The sequence below is a fragment of the Hylobates moloch genome, unplaced genomic scaffold (assembly GCF_009828535.3).
Source record: "Hylobates moloch isolate HMO894 unplaced genomic scaffold, HMol_V3 SCAFFOLD_5, whole genome shotgun sequence".
NCBI lineage: Eukaryota > Metazoa > Chordata > Mammalia > Primates > Hylobatidae > Hylobates > Hylobates moloch.
This window is the reverse complement of record NW_026652280.1, coordinates 97,011,659-97,030,959: the sequence shown is the minus strand read 5'-3', so window position 1 is coordinate 97,030,959 and position 19,301 is coordinate 97,011,659. Positions and strand designations below refer to the sequence as shown.

General features: G+C 35.5%; 1 protein-coding gene across 1 annotated transcript; it reads right to left on the bottom strand.

Moving 5' to 3' along the window:
* Positions 1 to 10,009: 10,009 nt before the first annotated feature.
* Positions 10,010 to 10,957, bottom strand: LOC116468414 (olfactory receptor 10T2-like). The gene is given in 1 exon segment (XM_032151995.1): positions 10,010 to 10,957. A coding segment is annotated over 1 exon segment (948 nt).
* Between the last annotated feature and the right edge of the window lie 8,344 nt (positions 10,958 to 19,301).

Genomic DNA, 19,301 nt, shown 5'->3' with positions numbered 1-19,301 from the left:
TATACCTAATGTTAAATGATGAGTTAATGGGTGCAGCACACCAACATGGCACATGTATACATATGTAACAAACCTGCACATTGTGCGCATGTACCCTAAAACTTAAAGTATAATCAGAAAAAGTAAAAATAAATAAGAATTTTCAAATGAAAAACAAACAAGCAAAAAACACTCACCATATCAAGAATTAAAGCTGAGAAGTGTTCTAATATTTGTATATTGGAATCATTACAAATAATCAAATTACATATTAAAGTATTTTTATTAAAAATCTATTTTCTAAAAACAGAAAATATTGAGAAGAGAAGCATTATTTTACATTTTTTCAAATCTGTTATAATATCCGGCTGAACAGAAGAAAGTTGGATTCCCTATTTGCTTCTGCATTCAATTTTTGAAATATGCTGTTTTAGTTGAAGTAAAGAAAATCCAGACTCACACAGATAGGTAGTTGGAAAGGGGAGGAGAATTTTAATAGTCTTTTTGTATAGTTGTGGATATTTTTCTTTGATACTACACCACAATCTGAAAAATGATAAAGTTTTTCAAAGGTTATTTTCCAGGAGCATTCTGAAAACTTGTCAGTGAACTTTTTGTACTGCTACATTAAAATCCATTGGTCTATCTTGCACACTGAATGGATCTTTCTCATATGTATAATTTTGTAAACATTATTAATTGGTCATTTGAAAAATATTGGTTCACTGTGTAATGTAGATTTTCCAAATGTTGACATATTTAATTATACAGTATAAAAAATCACATTAGTTTATATCACTAATTTTGCCAGAAAAGCCTTTAAATATTGAGAAGCTGTCAGGCTCACAGTAGTAGATACAAGTTCTCTAAAAATCTAATTTTCAATTGATCCGTTGCCAATTTTATCACTGGCAACGAATACTATTAGTTATTAGCCTTGAAGAGACAGGCTCACTTTGTTCATTTTTGAGAAATATAGTTTGTCAGTCACTCTTTCAAATAAAAATGGTGATTCATGAAAGATAAAAATAAACTAGTTCAGCACACCACTCAATCACCCAAGTGTTTTTCCACAACCACTCTATTTCAGTATGTAACAGAAGTGCCTTATGAACACTTACTATTTGGGCACCAAAATCATTAAAAAGAGGTATAATTAAGAGTCAAGATTTAATAGAATTAATAATTTTTACTACAAAAAAGTATTTGAAAAAATTGCATGTGTAATAAATACGTACAGACTTTTTTCTTATCATCATTCTTTAAACAATTAAGTATAACAACTATTGACATAGCTTTAGATATTATAAGTAATCTAGAGATAATTTAAAGTATACAGGAGTATGTGCATAGGTTTTATGCAACTACCATGCCATTTTATATTAGGTACTTGAGCATTCACAAATGTTGGTATCTGTAAGAGGTCTGGAACCAATCCCTATGGATACAGAGGGATGTCTGTAATACAAAAATATGTAATAAAGGATGTTAGAGTCCCTTAGTTTCAAGGTACAGAATTAATTGTTGGGAGATAATTGTCCATGTGCCTCACTTTTCTGCTCATTGTGGGAGCACTCTGGAACTTTGTTTCAGAATATTTTTTCCTTAGTGTTTCTGTGGTGACAGCATTAGAAGACAGAGATATTGTCTTTTTTTTGAGGTGTGCTTATTGTCCATATAAAAGTTTCAACTTCCCTATGTCAAAGCAAATTTGTGCTAGACAATGTTAAACGGCCAAGCAAAATTTTATTTAAGTGCATTTCAATAGAGAAGCAAGACCAAAACTTAGTATAAACTAGGCAACTTCATCTAAACAAGCGGCAAGATGGTTTTTAAAGGTTGAGGTAAGCTAGTAGAGAAGTATATCACAGAGAAGTAATATCAAAAGGAAAAATAAGCCTTTGATATCTTTATGACAGGAGGTAGAAGTTTTGTGACTTTAGTGAGGCATCCACTGAAGTTAGGCTGCTACTATCCCATAGAAACTGGGAGATAAGGGTACTGTCTTGTTTGATGATTACATGTCAAAGAGATGGCTCTCAGGTCCTTAAGAAAAAATATTTCTGGATTCTAAAATTAACAAAGGCTTTTAAAAAGATTTATATCACAGGGGGGCAGAGAAATAATTTACAATTACAAGTTTTCTAAAGTAAACCTTTTAAGAAAAAGGAGGGCAGGTGCCTGGAGTCAGGAAAAAGCCTGTTTAAAGTTCAGTCAAGCCGAAGGAAACATTAAGGCTGTCGTAGTCACTAAGCTCTGGCTTCCTGTCCTGTAATATACATCACTATATGTGCAGATGTTCCAGCCCTCTTCACATGTTTCTGTGGGAACTGATGCTTAGCACAAATTTTGATAGTCTGACTGCCACTATTACTGTGAGTAATAAGCTGTCCTTTGTTTTGAACCCAGGAGTCTTCTACTGGCATCCATGAAATTGAAGCAGACCTAACTCTGTAGGCTTGCAACAAGTGCAAAATCTCAGACTCTTTACAGTTCTTCAAATTTGATTATGTAAGTAAAAGTGACGATTTTTGAAAGGTTTGTGGACAGTTCATGCACATGAAGAAAGAACTCAGTAGCCAGGCCTTGTGAGGGAAACAGAACAACTCCAGAATATCTTAGCTGTAGCATCTTGTTAGTCATCTACTTAGGGAATTATCACTGGATGATCTGCAGCCCTCTCTGTCTCTACTCAAGATTTTAAATCCTGGGTAAGAGAAAAGGATTTGCTCTGCTGGGGTCACAAGACCAAACTTGTGGTCAAAATAATGATTTCCTGTAATTTGTTTCCCCAGTTGGTTTTCATGGAGTCAGGAAAAGAATGTTCCCTGAAAGAGGGATACTGACAAAATGAAAATAGTAGATCTCCATTAAATTGTACTGCTGGGCTTTACAGCATGTACACGTGTTTGAATACACAGACATCTCTTCCTTTATATAGTTCCCAAAATGTCCATCCTTAATCTAATAAAATATTATTAAATAAAGACCTACTGTGTGTTAGCCACTTTTCTAGTCAAAGGATACATTAGTGAACAAAGGCACAGAATCCTGCCTTTAAGGAGTTTATATTCTAGTGCACAGAAAGAAAAAAATAAACAGGATAAATCAGTAAATTATATAATATATTAGAGGTAATATGTACTATAGAAAAAAAGTGGAGTGAGGTAAAAGAGTAGAGGTGTTAGAAGTGATGATTTTAAATAGGGTATTCAGGAAGGCTTCATTAAGAAGGGGACATTTAAGCCAAGACATGAAAGAGGTGAGCAAGTTAGCAGTTGCACACGTAACTGGGAAAGAATACTCAGTTCAAAGGCTTGAAGCCTAGAGCATGCCTGGGGTTTTAGGGAGTCCGAGGAGCCTGTGGCTATAATGGAGAGACGGAGGGAGAGAAGAGGAGCAGATGGATTCAGAGAGTTATCTGTGGAGATAAAGGTGGCAGCAGAGTGACCAGTTAGGAGGCAGTTGCAGTAATCTACGATACTCCAAAGTTAGGAAAAAGATGTGAATAGAGAATGACTCTTGGATTAAGCATCATAAAATAAAATGAAATGTATTTACTGCTCCTAAAAGGAGACTACCTAAAGTCACAAATGTAACCTGAAGTCACAAATTAGCCATAAGAAGGACCTCTGGATGATGTTCATGTGCTTTAGTCCTGTCATAGTACCATCTCAGAATTACAGTCTTTGGACTAGGTGGAAAATTTAAGTACCACCATCATACTGTTAAATAACATGAATTTTAGAAGAAATTTAAAGAAAAAAATTTTAAAAACTGGAAATACCGTTAGGGGTTATAATCCTCAGTTCCTCCATGGATTATTGCTGTTTATTTATGCTTAATCTACTCATTTGCTCTTGCCATTTTTTTTAACTTCCTTTAGCTTAGTAGTTGATTGGCTTTTGGTGTAAATATTTATTCCAGACAAGTCAGACTTCTTGGAGAAACTGCCTTGATGAGATTGTGGGTATCTTCTTTTATCTCTAGGCAGGGTAGTGCAGTAAGGCCTGCAAAAAGATTCTCAACATTCTGTCTCTTCTTCTCATCTTAATAATATAATTGTAACCTAATTTCTATCTCATGCTCAGATAAGCCACCCTAAGTGACACCATATTCCTTTATTTTCTTGGTTGTTCAATAGCTTGGGAAACCTGAAATGACCAGTGGTCTCATTGATCCAATGACTGCTTTTGAGGAAGTGCTCCTTCTTTGGGCTCCAAATTCTGTAGGCCAATAAAGAATTGAGTTAGGGCAGAGAGAAATGGTTGAGAAGAAAATATTTTGAGTAAAATTAGACATTAATGGTTGAGAATTGAACCCTCTACCTCACTGCTAGGGTTCCCACAAGCCAACCATATATCAATTACTGTTTCATATTAAATGTTTCTTCCACAACGATGGCATACTTTGGCTTCGAGATGTTTTATTGAAGTTAACATCATACTGAGTTCTCCATAGGTCATTTCAGCAAATGTAAGACAGAGTTGCACCAAACTGAAAAAAACACAAAATATCAGGGTTAATAAGTATTGTTGTCATCTAGCAGTGAGCAGTAGCCAGGTGAGCTTTTATGAGGCAAATAAATCTTGCTGAGTATGTAGATAGCTTTCCCCACTGCCAGCATAGCCACTTCGTCCATCGTCCCGTTAATCCACACTAGGTAGTCTGCCAAGAATGATGACTGATGATCTGAAAGTAGGTTACCATACCTACTGGATTATTAAGACTGTTTGTGTTTTGGGGTCTTAATGATGAACATTTATGTAGATGCAATCATATTCAAGGATTATCCTTAGAGGTTTTTCTATCTATTTCTTCCCCCAAATATCCTTTTTCCAATGGTCTGACTTTGTCCTAATTTTGTCAGAATATGGCAAGACCAAAGTAACTTTCCAGGATTTGTTGTAAACCTCATCTCTGGATGTTTCTTCACCCAGATAAAGTGAGAAAACACATGTTCTGCCTGGAGCGCTGCCCTCTGATGGTTCAGGTCCATCTCTGACTGACCACAGCATCCACTTCTTCTTGGTATTGCTATATCAAGCAGAACTAGCTGGAAACCAGGCTTTGGAGTTTTCATGCTGAGTCATACATTCATGGAAAACTCCCTTAAATGCCATAGTTGCAGACTGAAAGAAGAGTAGGAGTATGATTTTTAAAAAATATGTGTTCTGGGATTGGAAACTCTATGCACATATCATATACTTCTGTATTTGTTTTTTTTTTTACCTCAGTAACATATATACTTCTTCCAATTCGTTAAAAGTTGCTGATTATATCCAGTTTTGTCATTATACACGTCAAATATCTGATAGTGTTGCCTGGCCACTTAGTTTCTACCAAGGACCAGTAAGCAGTAAGCCAGAAACTTTTTAAAAACATTTTTAAAATTTTTATTTCAATAGTTTTAGGGGAACAGGTGGTGTTTGGTTACATGATTAAGTTCTTTAGTGGTGATTTCTGAGATTTTGGCGCACCCATCACAGGAGCAGTGTACACTGTACCCAGTGTGTAGTCTTTTATACCTCACTCCCTCCCAGCCTTCCCCTCCAGTCCCAAAAGTCCATTGTATCATTATGCCTTTGCATCCTCATAGCTTAACTCCCACTTGTAAGTGAGAACATGTGATGTTTGGTTTTCCATTCCGGAGTTACTTTACTTAGAATAATGGTCTCCGACTCCATCCAGGTTGCTGCAAATGCCATTATTTTGTTTCTTTTTATGGGTGAGTAGTATTGGAAGCTTTTTATTAAATAAAAATAAATACTTGCTAAAAGAGCCAGAATTTTAATGTGACATCAGTATTGTAGTATGAAAAATATTTTTCTTTATTATTCAGTTTCTTTTTTTTTATGGGTGAGTAGTATTGGAAGCTTTTTATTAAATAAAAATAAATACTTGCTAAAAGAGCCAGAATTTGAATCTGACATTAGTATTGTAGTATGAAAAATATTTTTCTTTATTATTCAGTTTCTTATTTTTCTTTATTATTCAGTTTAATAGTTGCAAAAATAACTATATAATACAAAGGGAATAATTTTAAAAAATAAGCAAATTTAGTTTTGAAATAATAAAAAACTCAAAAGAACCATTTACATTTTGAAATGTTTGTTAAAACAAACACCTACATTTATAATAAAATATTAATTATTTAACATTTATATTAATGTATGATTTCAGAAAAACAATGGACAAAAAAATAAAAAATCTTACAATCTCTTCTTTCAAGAGAGCTTTTCTTCCTCCACAATAAAAATGTGATATTCACCTCATTAAAAGTGAAAGAAAACTGTGACTTCCTCTTTTGAGACATGAAATAGGTACTTTCCTAGGTTACTTAATGGAGACAGCAAATATAAATTGTTTTCCTTAAAATTAACTCTCTATTGAGACCATCCTGGCTAACACAGTGAAACCCCATCTCTACTAAAAATATAAAAAATTAGCCAGGCGTGGTGGTGGGCGCCTGTAGTCCCAGCTACTCGGGAGGCTGAGGCAGGAGAACGTGAACCCAGGAGGCGGAGCTTGCAGTGAGTGGAGATCGCACCACTGCACTCCAGCCTGGGTGACAGAGTGAGACTCTGTCAAAAAAAAAAAAAAAAATATATATATATATATATACGCTCTAGTTAAATGTAACATTTTATGGAACACTTCAAGTAATCTCCCTTTTCAAGCTTATATTTTCATTGTTTATTACTGAAAAGATAACAGCTGCTATGGAATACCCTGCTAGAGGAAGTATACTGCCAGTTCTAATTTCAAATTTTTTTCTTTGATTTTCCCATTTTTCTAGCGAGAAAATCACCTTCAAATCACCAGAAGCAATTTTCACAGGTAGGTAGAAACACTTGAAAAGGTATATAGAGGAGACTCTAAAGTTGCAAGTGTATATTTGCCTTACAAATATAAGGCAAATATATTTACCTTATTTGTCCCATTGTTTTGGGGGAAAAAAGGGTAATTAGATCTTTCAACTTTTTTCTTGTACATATTTAGTGGATACAGTGTAATGTTTTGATACATGTACACATAATGTTATGATCAAATTGTCTTCTGAGAGTTTGAAAGGAGCAGCTCTTCTGTAGTAGACACTTATCCCCATGGAGAAAAGAGTGATGGCAACTTGGGGTCTGAAATGCTTACACAACAGAACAAATTCTGACTCAGTGTTCCTGAGGAAAGCTGGTGGTTCATACAGAATTGTGAATGGGAATTAAAGGGGGGCATAGTTAAAACCCGGAGAGAACAAGTGTGAGAGGGTCTTAATTTACCTGGGAGAAATTAATATCCCTCAAAGAACCATGCCTATTGGGAAGCCCATTGCGATGAGTGAGAAAACAAGCACTGCCTGTCAGTCATGCAGGAACAATCCTACTGATGATATTGTGGATGGCAGGAGGGACAGCGGCATATAGCGAACCAGCCATCTCCTGTCTTTGGTATGGAAACCACTCTGATTCCCCTTTTAAATGTGTAAATCCCCAGGGTTTCCAAAAAATTCAGTATAGAACACCTCAAGAAGGGAATAGTGAATTTCTTGCTAACAAGGCATGTGGGGGGTTGAGGGATAACTTGGACAAACAAGAGTTGTAACTGCATACGCATCTTTCTTAAATTGTAGAACAGTTTATAAAATCATATGGACTTAGTTTTAAAGGAAAACTAATAAACTATACACCCACAATATTAGCACACTTCCTTTTGCATGTTACATTTCTATTCTCATCTATAGAAAGATAGTTTTTTACATAGTTAAAAATAAACAATAGAATCCTCACATCTGCCCAACAGGACCAGGTAATTGGTTGATTAATCCAAAGTCTGACAGAGTTGAAAATAAAAAAGATGATTCATATACTAAAATGTTTTATTTTAACTCAGACCACTTAAAATGCATATATTTGTGGGTATATTCATGTAGGGACAAATCTTTTACTTTGAGTGTTGGACTACTTGACTAGAGTTCTTCAGAGTACCTCTAGCATAAGCCCACTCATAACGCATTACATTCATTTTGGTGAATTTAAATATAAGGAGCAACTTAGAGACACTTGCAAATCCAAATGAATAGGACTTCTAGAATTTTTGATTTTATTTTCTTCCTCATATTTAGTCTTTCCAAAATACTCACCTGGCTGTATTAAAAACAAATGATTTTTTTTTTGCAATCATACTTTATTAGGTTACATAGTACAAAATTACATTTTACAAGTAGAATAAATAGAATAATACATACAACTGTCAGAAGTGGTTTTGAGCACAACCCCCAACCCCCATCCCAACTTGTAGGGGCAGAAATATGCAGGCACAAGAGAAAGTAATCTATTAAACATGAGTGTTCATTGTGCCATGGAAATCAGTCAGGGTGATTTACAGAGGGAAGAGAGCATGCTGGTTAGTTTGTAATACAAAAATATTTTTGGCCGGGGTGGTGGCTCACTCCTATAATGCCAGCACTTTGGGAGGGTGTGGCAGGCAGATCTCTTGAGGACAGGAGTTTGAAACCAGCCTAGCCAACATGGTGAATCCCTGTCTCTACAAAAACTACAAAAATTAGCTGGGCATGGTGGTGGGTGCCTGTGGCCCCAGCTACTCGGGAGGCTGAAGCTCGAGAATAGCTTGAATCCGGGAGATGAAGGCTGCAGTGAGCCAAGATGGAGCCACTGCACTCCAGCCTGGGTGATGGGAGTGAAACCCTGTCTCAAAAAAAATTTACATGTAATTTTCACAGTCATACAAAAAATGATATTTCAGCTTTTCATTTGTGAGATATAACATAATTTTAACAAATCAGCACATTTTAATTCTAATATGTATTGGGTCTCTGGGCAGAACAAGGATCTAATTAACAGTAATTGACTCCCTCAACTAGAATCCAAGCACTGTGAGAATGAGATAGTTCATATATTTACTCAAAAAGAAATCTTAGTTGTCCGGATGAAAAAATTCAAGGCTCATTGGTTTTAATAGTTTTAAATAACATTTCTTAAATTATGTAGCTTGAAAATGATAGTTTAGATTTAAAATCAATCCTGGCCAGTGTTTATAATTCAAACTATATTATTGTAATCAATAAAATGTTAGGTTCTTATAAGTATTACACTATGATCATCATAGAGATTATGGCCATTTTTGCCTCTTCAGAGCGCTGTGTTCTATTTGATCAGCAAGCATGAGGATGTCATTATTGTTTATTTTTAGTCTATTATTAAATAAAATTACATCATCTGAAAGACTTAAACATATAGCTAAGTGAAAACAAAACAAGAACTACAAACAAAAATAATGTTTAATTTATAATTAACATAATAGAAATCTACAATTATCAACAATTCTGATAATATTGACTAACATTTTTGTCACTGTAAAATCCAGTCTCTTAGTATTAATATCTTGTTCCCCATTTAAGGCCCAGTTTAAATTTTCTCTCCTTTCTTTTCATCCCACTTATTGTAAATCTTTTTCTCTTTCAGATGGACTAAATACTTGTTCCTTTGATTCTCATAACCTTTACTTATATTCTTTTAACTGATCATTATCTTGCATTATCATATTTTTTTCAGTGTTCATCTTTTCACCTAACCAGTACCAACCACCATAAACTATACATTTGTTCATTTTAATTTTTCCTCTTTGAATGGGACTTGGTACACGGATGAATGTATTACTATATGAATGTCTGTGTCCCGGATAAAAATGCTCCCAGCCACTTCAGACCCTGTTCTGTCTCTCCAACCGGAAAAGCAATTCTTGTCCTTATATTTGTTTTGGTTGTGTCTTTCCTTGAAAAACTCTCATGCTTTTCTCTTTTTGCCAAGTGTGAATTCTTCTTTTTTTAACTAGACATGGGACAATATAGAGTGTAGATTGACTTGCATTTTTTTTTCTTTTTGGAATAGGAAAAAATAAAAAGGCAACACTAGTCTTGACCTTTGGAAACACTGAGACATGCCTTAAAGGTCAGAAAATTTTATGCCTTTGATTTTTCTGTGACTGTCCTAGTTAATTTTATTATTATTTTTTGTTAGCTCATCTTGGTTGCCACAGGCATTCCAAGAACTTTTTTCAATGCAGTTTTTACCTCTTTGTTCCTCAGACTGTAGACAAGAGGATTAAGTAAGGGAGTTACCACTGTGTAGGTCACTGCCACCAACTGATCCTTGTCTGAGGCAGACTTGGACTTGGGCCTCAGAGAGATGATAGAGGCACAGCCATAGTGGACAAAGACCACAGTGAGATGTGAGGCACAGGTGGCAAAGGCCTTCTTCTTGCCCTCAGCTGAGGGGATCTTCAGGATGGTGTTAACTATGAAGCCATAGGGTATGAGAATTAACAGAAAAGGCACCATAATTACCAGGATGCTGAGGCTAAATAAAGCCAACTCTTTCACATGAGTGTCAGTGCAAGCTAACTTGATAACAGGTGCCACGTCACAGAAATAGTGGTTAACCCTGTTGGGGCCACAAAAAGGCATGTCACAAATGAGGTTGGTGGCCACCAAAGCAATAAAGAAACCTGTGGCTCCTGAGAGAGAAATCAACCCCAACTCCAGCCTTTTGTTCATGATGAGTGTGTACCTCCGAGGGTGACAAATTGCTACATAGCGATCATATCCCTTCCCAGCAGTGAGGAGGCAGTTGGTGCAAGCAAAGCCAATGAAGAAGAAAAGCTAGGTGGCACAGGCTATGAAGGAGATAGTCTTGGTATCTGAGAGCAGGTGGACCAGCAGCTGAGGGATGATGACAAAAGTGTAGCAGGACTCAGAAAATGAAAGGATGAATAGAAAGCCATACATGGGAGTGTGGAGAGTCCAGCTGAAGCAAATAATGGCCATGATGGTTACAATGGCCACCAGGATTGTCAAGTATAGGAGAAGAAAGATGACAAAAAGCAGCAGCTGGAGCTCCCCCAGGCTGGAGAAACCCACTAGGATGAACTGTGTAACCACAGTGGTTTTGTTGAAACCTCGCATCTGAAGAACTTCTTTCTGTGAATGTGTTTGAAAGAGACAAAATGATAACTATCATTGTAATAAGAACATTCTCCCAATGCCTTCACTTTAAGCGTATTGTCAGATTCATAATATTAACATCTCTTCCTCTTACTCTATCTAGATATAGACATCTCTTTAATGATTTTTCCAATAAATTATTAATCTGAAGTAACAGAGAAATGATTATCTACAGTATATAAATACCCCAAAGTTAAAAGGACTCAACTATTTGACAAAGTGATAAAATTCTCTCAGTTTAAGAAGAACATTACCTTTAATATGGAATAGAAAATTTAAATTATTTTTCTTGTACTGTATGTATTTGGTCCTTGGGTGTATATTCTATCCTAGTAATTTGGTTTCTTTTCCTAATATCACAATCCATTTAATTAGCACTATTGTAAAGGCATTAAAACACTGTGCCTCAGAGCATGAACTCAGGAACCAGAATGCTAGAGTTTGAAACTTGCCTTTGCCACTTAGAGCTATGAACTTCAGTGTGACAATTTCTGTCATTTGTAAGACATAAATAATAATAGAACACATTATATAGGATTGTTATAAGAATTAACTTAGATGGTATCAGTAAAGTACTTGAAACAGCACTTAACACATAGTAACTCCAATCTATGTGTCAGCTGCTTATGCAGTTAAGGAGTTGAGAGGCAAATATCCTGGTTTGATACTCGAACACTAGAAGAGCCTGGACCCTTAAATCAGGACAGAGTTTCCCTGCATTTGACTCAAGTGTTCTTATCCTTGAGATTCTTTTTTTAAAATTGAGCAAAAATTTAAATATGCACAGTTAAAGAAAGAACTGTCACTTTTACATTAAAAATTATTTTCTTTTTAATTTATTTTTTATTAGCAACTAATAATTATACCTATTTATGGGGTATTATGTGATGTTTAGATACATGTATACATTGTGGGATGATTAAATCAGGATTGTTTAATAAATCTACCCTTTTTTATCTAAGGAGTCTATAGCCTTTGAATACTCTTTTATGATTCTACGACACTTGTTCTGTATGTTTCTGGAATTGTGAAGGGACCCAAGTGTAAAACCTGGGTCACAAGGTTATGACATATCTGTCTATGAAACAAAATAGATTGATGATCACTAGGGATAGGGGTGGAGCAGGTTAAGTCTTCTTTGTATTGAAGAAAAGAGAGGAAATAACGTGAATACACCTTCAATCTCTTGCAAATAAAATAGCCAGAAAGTGCTAAATGGAAACAGAAGAAACTATCTCAGGAACTTCCCATTATTTTGTAGTCTAGGTTATTCCTCCTCCCAGAGCCCTAATCATTTTTACTTTCAGAATCAGCTTCAGAGATTCAGGAGAAACCAGATGTAATATTTGCACAACTCAACATCTCCCAACTTGTTGGCTACTTTAATGGCTATAAGATGTTAGGGGTTGTTTGACATGACACACTTGGGTTTGTTCATTGTTCATCATCTCTGTTGTGGTTTATTTGCTTAGGTAGTTCCACACACCTGCTACAACAGCTTTTTCCTTTGTTTCAGAACTTGCAGAAAATAAGATGCTTTCGTGTAAGCTACTTCATTTTGACTCTAACATCCTGGTAGCTAGCAAAAGTGTCTGTCTCTATCTCACAGGTGAGGCAAGTGTACTAAGTGCCCTTTCCTGGGCAGAGTAATCCGTGAACATTTAACATGTTGCATTGAACTTACCTTTTTATATATTTGGCACTCTTTACAGATTATAAGCTTCTCACATGCAGGAACAACTTTTTTTTAATTAAAAAACGAGTCCCTAGAATGTAACATAGTTTGTGATTTATCATGTGCTCAAAGATTTTGACTTGATTAGAATGTCAAAAATTAAATAATATGCTCAAGTGGTAGATCCAGTATCAGAATTCAAGTCTTCTGACTTCAAATCCACTTTCTACTTACCGCATTTTATGGCACCCATTCTTTACCTTTTGAGAAGACGATCTGCTCATATACTTTTTCCAAGGGACTAAAGCATAGTTCCACACTGCTTGTTCAAGTAAAATTTATCTGAGCATTTCTGACTTTTCTGGAATAATCCAATTTTAATTATCCAAGTTTTTGAATCATCAAATTTTACAATATAAGCTTTATTCTCTTTAATCCTAATATTAGGGAGATAAGAAGAAAAGGAAAAAGGGTTAAGAAAGTAGGCAAATCAATGATATGATTGATGAAAATACTCAAAGGCAAGGAAGGTCAAGAGGATGTTGCTTAATTTCAATCATAGTTTTATGAACCAAGTAATTTCAATGTCTCCCTAAATCATTAGCTTCTTTTTCTGTAACTTACATGAGAATATGGTTATATGAAAAATATCCTCTAATCTTGTCCACAACACTAGTACTGTTTTTGCATCTTTTTTCAGGTTGCTTCATATACTTGTTTTGCTCATTGTTTTTCACATTCAAATCCCCGTCAGGTCCCACGTTCTCCAATAAACCTTCCCTGCCTGCTAGAGTCCATACAGATGCTCATTCTCTTCATAGCCCTTAGGGACTTTAAAATCATGCATGTATGGGAACAGGTTAGGTACTATCTTGTATTACTTTATAACCAATTTTCCTATGTGGATGCCTCATAACCCTATTTACATTCTTTCTTTGAGGCAGGGGACATAGCAATGTATTCTAAACAATCCGCAGCAGCTGCAAACAATATTGGGCACATAACAGACACTAATTAAATACTTAATAAATTGTGGCATGGTTTATTTAATTCTTCTTTTGTTTATGAGTTTTCTCATATGCCATTTTTTTCTGGAATATGTTCTCTGTTCTACTATAATCTGTATTATTTTTAAATTTTTATTTTTTTCAAAATCATCTTTTACTTTAAAAGGAGAAATCTACACTGCTGAGTTTTCCTGCCTTTCTAGTTACTTCTGTTGCTTGGCATCTCAGCATTTAAATTTGATATATTAAGACGGAGTAGGTGTATATGTGTGTGTGTGTGTGTATGTGTCTGTATCTGTGTGTGTGCACTCTCTCAGAGTGGAAGCTTTTTCATTTCAAGAAAAGAGCAAATAAAGTTTTACTTTGGCTCAGAATCCTTTTTATTACAATAAAAACTGCAAATGAACTCACATCTGAATTTTTGGTAGAAAATATTTCTTTCTTTAGATAGTAACTGACAAAGAAAATAGACTTACCTACTTATGTTCAAAAGATCAAGGAAGCTGCCATGTGACTTTGTTGACTTATACTCTGGTGGGTCTTTTAAATGTTGAAAGAGGCAGCAGAAAGTCAGTTGTAAAATCAATGACATCTGTCCCAGAAGATTAAATAATTGGAAGAAAATGCACTGAAGCATTTCATAAAGGGCTTATATGGAGACTTAGTTGTCCAAACCTTTTTAAGTCTTAAATAAGAGCTGAAAATAGTCTGGTTTATATTAATATGTCAATTCAGATTCTATATAATTGTATTTGAGAGTATTTATAGCCTTCTGGGATTCTAAAGAGTAAGGCCTTCTGAGACTTAGTAAGAGCTAAAACAAGAGAGAAAATAAATGACTAACCTTGTACAAGGACATATTATTTAATACCAGAAGAAAAAAACTCAAATTGCAATAAAACATTCCATCTCTGCAAATAACTACAAATGTAGATAAGTATTCTAGTGATTTTCTGACATCAAGACTACAAAATGTTGAAATGCCAGGAGAAACCAAATTCTCCAACCAGGAGATATACAATAAAACTACCTTGATAAGGCCTAAGAGATGAAGGCAGGTGTTGGTGAGTGCAGGTTGATTGGCACTTTTGGAAATTACCTAAGTAGTCTCTGTTCTCCTAAATCAAAACCTGGAAAAAATTTAAATAACTGAATTTCTGAATTCTCTCCTAGGAATTATTGTAAGGAAATGACTTTCATCCAGCAACCACTCATTGAGTACCATGATTTAGAGAGCAGTATATGAGACATTATAGTGATACAAAGATAAAATATATGAATTGATCTGCTCTAATAGAGAAGACAGATGTAAGCAGAGCTGTGTGTAATAAGAGGTAAAATGATGCTCAGTGTTACTGTGACATTAACAACAGGGCAGCTACAAGGATGAGCATCCCCAGCAGGGATTGCCTTGACCACAGCCAAGGCTGAGATTCAGCAAATGACTTTATGAATAAAAACATTCTGGAAAAATAAGCCAGGTAGAAATATAAGAATTAGGAATAAAAAGTCAATACTGAATGTTTTGTGCCTAGGACACTCAAAGGAAAAAGGAGTGAGGAGGAAGACTGAGAACTATTTCTTGTAGTGGCTTGGCTGGTCACATGAGAAAACTTTCTGAAAACAAAATTGCTGGGAAAAATTTTTAAAAATTTTAGAAATCTATTGACAAGTTGAAGGTATACTAGGAATTTTTAGGCCAAAATCTGAAGAAAATAAAATCCACAGAGGAACACTGGAAATTGCTTCTGTTCTGAGGACATTTATTTATCTGTATGAAATTACAAACTCAAGCTGTTGATTAGAGAGAATCACAGGATAAGGCTGACAGAAATTAAAGGCCAGAATCTAACAAATGGAGGAGTCAAAAATTAGATATTAAAGATATTTTCTAGTTTCCATATTTGAGGCTTTGACATCTGGACCTTCCTGACCAGGAAAAAAATAGCCCTCCTAGGGTTAGCAGATTCATAGAGATAGAAAATGAGTTTAATTTCATGTGCAATCGAACACATCCAGAAGTCATACCCACAATTGCCTATTTTTGCATGCTCTTGGACTGAGGGACACTATTTCCTTTTCCTAATCCCCCCAGGCCCAGGTGTCAGACAACTAAGGATAGTCCTGGAACCCAGTGAAACTGTTTAAACTAGCCAATTCTAAACCTGCTCAAAACCACTTACCCTGCTTTGCCTCAAAACAACTATGAAGGCTCTCCAAAACTTCCCTTTGCTTTCTGCCTACAACTGAACTTTGTGCTCTGGTGTTCTCCCCATGGTACTTCATGTGTGGCATTATATGCCACCTTCCCACTCAGGCACTCCGGAACTCTAAGTAATCAACTATCTTTCAATGGCAGTCATCTCTTGATCTGCTGGTCTTACCCTATCTGAATAAAAATAAAATCAACATTTTAAAACATATTGAAGGAGAGGAACAAAGTTGAAGAACTGACGCTATCTGACCTCAAGACTTACTGCAAAGCTACAGTAATCAAGACAGTGTGGGCTATTAAGCCATGAAAAGTCATTGAGGAATCTTAAACGTGTATTGCTAAGTGGAAAAAAGCTGTCTGAAAAGCCTATATACTATGTGATCCCAACTACATGACATTCTGGAAAAAGCAGCATCATTGAAATAATAAAATGACCACTGGTGGTTTCCAGGAATTCAGAGAAGGAGGGGAGGGAAAAATAAGTGGGGCCCAAGGCATTTTTAGGACAGTTAAACTATTCTGTATAATACTATAATTGTGACATATTACATTATGCAGTTCTGAAAATATGTAGCATGAACCCAAATGTAAAATATATGGACTTAGGTTAATAATAATGTGTCAACATTGGTTTAATAAATAAAAAATGTACGGCAATAATTCAGAATGTTAATAATAAGAAAAACTGTGCAGGAGAGGGAGGCCACAAGGGAACTTGATATTTTCTGTGCATTTTTTCTGTGAACCTAAATATGCTCTAAAAATAAAGTCTACTGAAGAAAAACAAAAGAAAATAAGATTCTCACAGACATGTTATGTAGAGATACAGGCCAAGCACAGTATGATTCCATTTATATAATGATCAAGGAAAGGTCACAATGATGGTGGTAGAAGTCAGGATAGAAGTTATATTTATAAATGCAATACCTGAGAGGCAGTACAATGGAGCCCTACAGTGTTCTCATAATATTTAATTTATTTATTAGATATGTTCAATTTGTAACACTTTCATCAAGCTAAACCCTTATGATTTATGTACCATTTAGTGTATATATTACGTTTTAAGGTATTTACTTTAGTTAAAATATACAAATTAGAGTTTCTCTTTGGGGAATAGTGAGCTAGAAATTTTCAGTCAGCCCACAGACTAGTAATAACAAGAACAACTACAAAAATATTGGAAAAAATCAGATCGAAGGCATCAGATTTTAACAAAGAATTAGTATTCAGGAAAAGCAAGTAATCTGTGATGTTGTCCTGGTATTTGAGAGTAATTACCTCCCAAGGAGAATCTGACAATTCTGGAAGATATTACCAAAAAGTCAAGAAGTTGAGACACATGGAGGTAAAGGGCAAATAATAGATCATGAACCACTGAAGAGTGATGGGGCTGGTGAACTTCCCAAGCTTTGAATTGACATTTAAAAGGAAATATAATAGGAACAAGATTAAACAAGAAAAATATCAACTTTCACAGGAGCCAAACTCAGTTTCAAACAGCCTTAAACTGTGGTGAACTTGAGTCAAGACTCCATTTAATACTCTATCTCCATAAGTCCCTACTCTGAAAAGTAGATCATAGCAGCATTTTGGGTCTCTTGGGATCTGAATAGGTTAATAGACAGTGTATCTTATGATCCCTAGAAGGCCTGGGTATTTTTCTTTATCCAGTACACAGATACCTTAGTAGATGGCAAAGTTCTCTAGGGAAATATTGGAACAAGATTCTCAGGATATAATTGTGGCCATGCTGTTGTGTCTTTCTTCAAAATTCCCCATCTACCCTCACAATCAAGGGGTTTTGGGTTTGGGAATTGGTGTTGAATTGGCAATTGGGTGGGAAGACGTGAATTAAAACACTAGTAACTTACTTTTATCTGTTTGTCAGACATGAAATAAATGTCAAACATCACTTTAGTTGTCTGCTCATCTGCTTCATTGCTAGAAATCCCTTATCCATTAGCCATTTCTACAGATCTCTGCAGGACAAAACTCCTCTCATTACTCTGAACTTCAGGTTTATATTTGTTATTTTCCATATCTTCCCCCTGACAGTTTCATGTAACCTCCTGCCTTCCATCCTCTGAAATACTATTATTCTTATGGATAGCAGTGAGCTCAATTTCTCTGTAGCATCATCACCATCACCTCTAGTTTACTAATGACGATTTCTTTAGAACACTTCAAAGATGTTTATAATCTCATCACCAATGCATTTATTGATTTATTTTGTGATTATTTTCCAGGTCCCTTGTGTAACAGTGGTTAGGGATTAGCCAAGGAGGCTGTCCAAATAATTCATTCCAACACATCCATTCTCTGAACCTTTGAATTAATTCCTTTACAGTGAGTTAAAAGATGTGACATTTCCAACTTATTAACCATAAATCAATGTTTAGTTTAGGTTTTGTTTAGTCTATTAGCTAGCAAAATATTAATGCCACTTTTGGATGCATGAGCCAATATATTAAATTCTGAAGCCCAAGGGAATACTCCCATAGCAATGAGTTTGACTGAATTCCAATTTATGTTTCTTCTCCCTTGGTAAAATCTTTACAATTCTTTCCTAAATATACTCTCCTAACTCCCACAGATACAAATTGGAAGGCATTTTATTATTATTATTATTATTTTTGCAGTTTATCTGTTCTCAGAGCCAACCTTGTACCTCTTTATCTGATTATACCGTGATCTAGTTCCTGTTGTAGGCCTAGAAACAAAGTTAAGTGATGGGGCAATTATTTCAGGTGCAACCCTTGAGTCTTTTATGTAGAGGACGGTTGATTACCTTAGATGTGGTGCGTGTGCCTGTGTGTGTGTGGGGGGGTGGGGGGGGCGGTAAGGGTAATTTAAAGGAAATGGGTCATCAAGATCTCAGCCTCACATGGATCTGCTGAAAAATGTCCATTTCATGTCTCAAAGTCTTACTTCTTATTGAGTAGAAGAGCGCTGGTCAGGCTGATATTTGAAAGCTAAATGTATAATCAGTTTGTGTGCTTCATCCTTAGCCATGGCTGCCCTAAACCCCTGGACGATCCTTCAAATCTGTCATAAAAACATTTTGATTTTTTCATACATCTTTTAAAATGCTTATTACTTATAATTTCCCTTTCGTCTATGCTTACTCTCCATGATAGTAAAGAAAAGCCAGAAGCTTAATACATCTCTGAAATCTCTCTTATTGCCAACAACCACATGATCACCCAGTGTCTTGCCCTCCCTCTGTAATTCATCCTATGCTATTACTGTTGCTTATTTGTTAATTAAAATGGTATTAGGTCAGGAGTTTGAGACCAGCCTGGCCAACATGATGAAACCTCATCTCTACTAAAAATGCAAAAAAAATTAGCCGGGCATGGTGGTGTGCACTTGTAGTCCGAGCTACTCGAGAGGCTGAGGCAGGAGAAT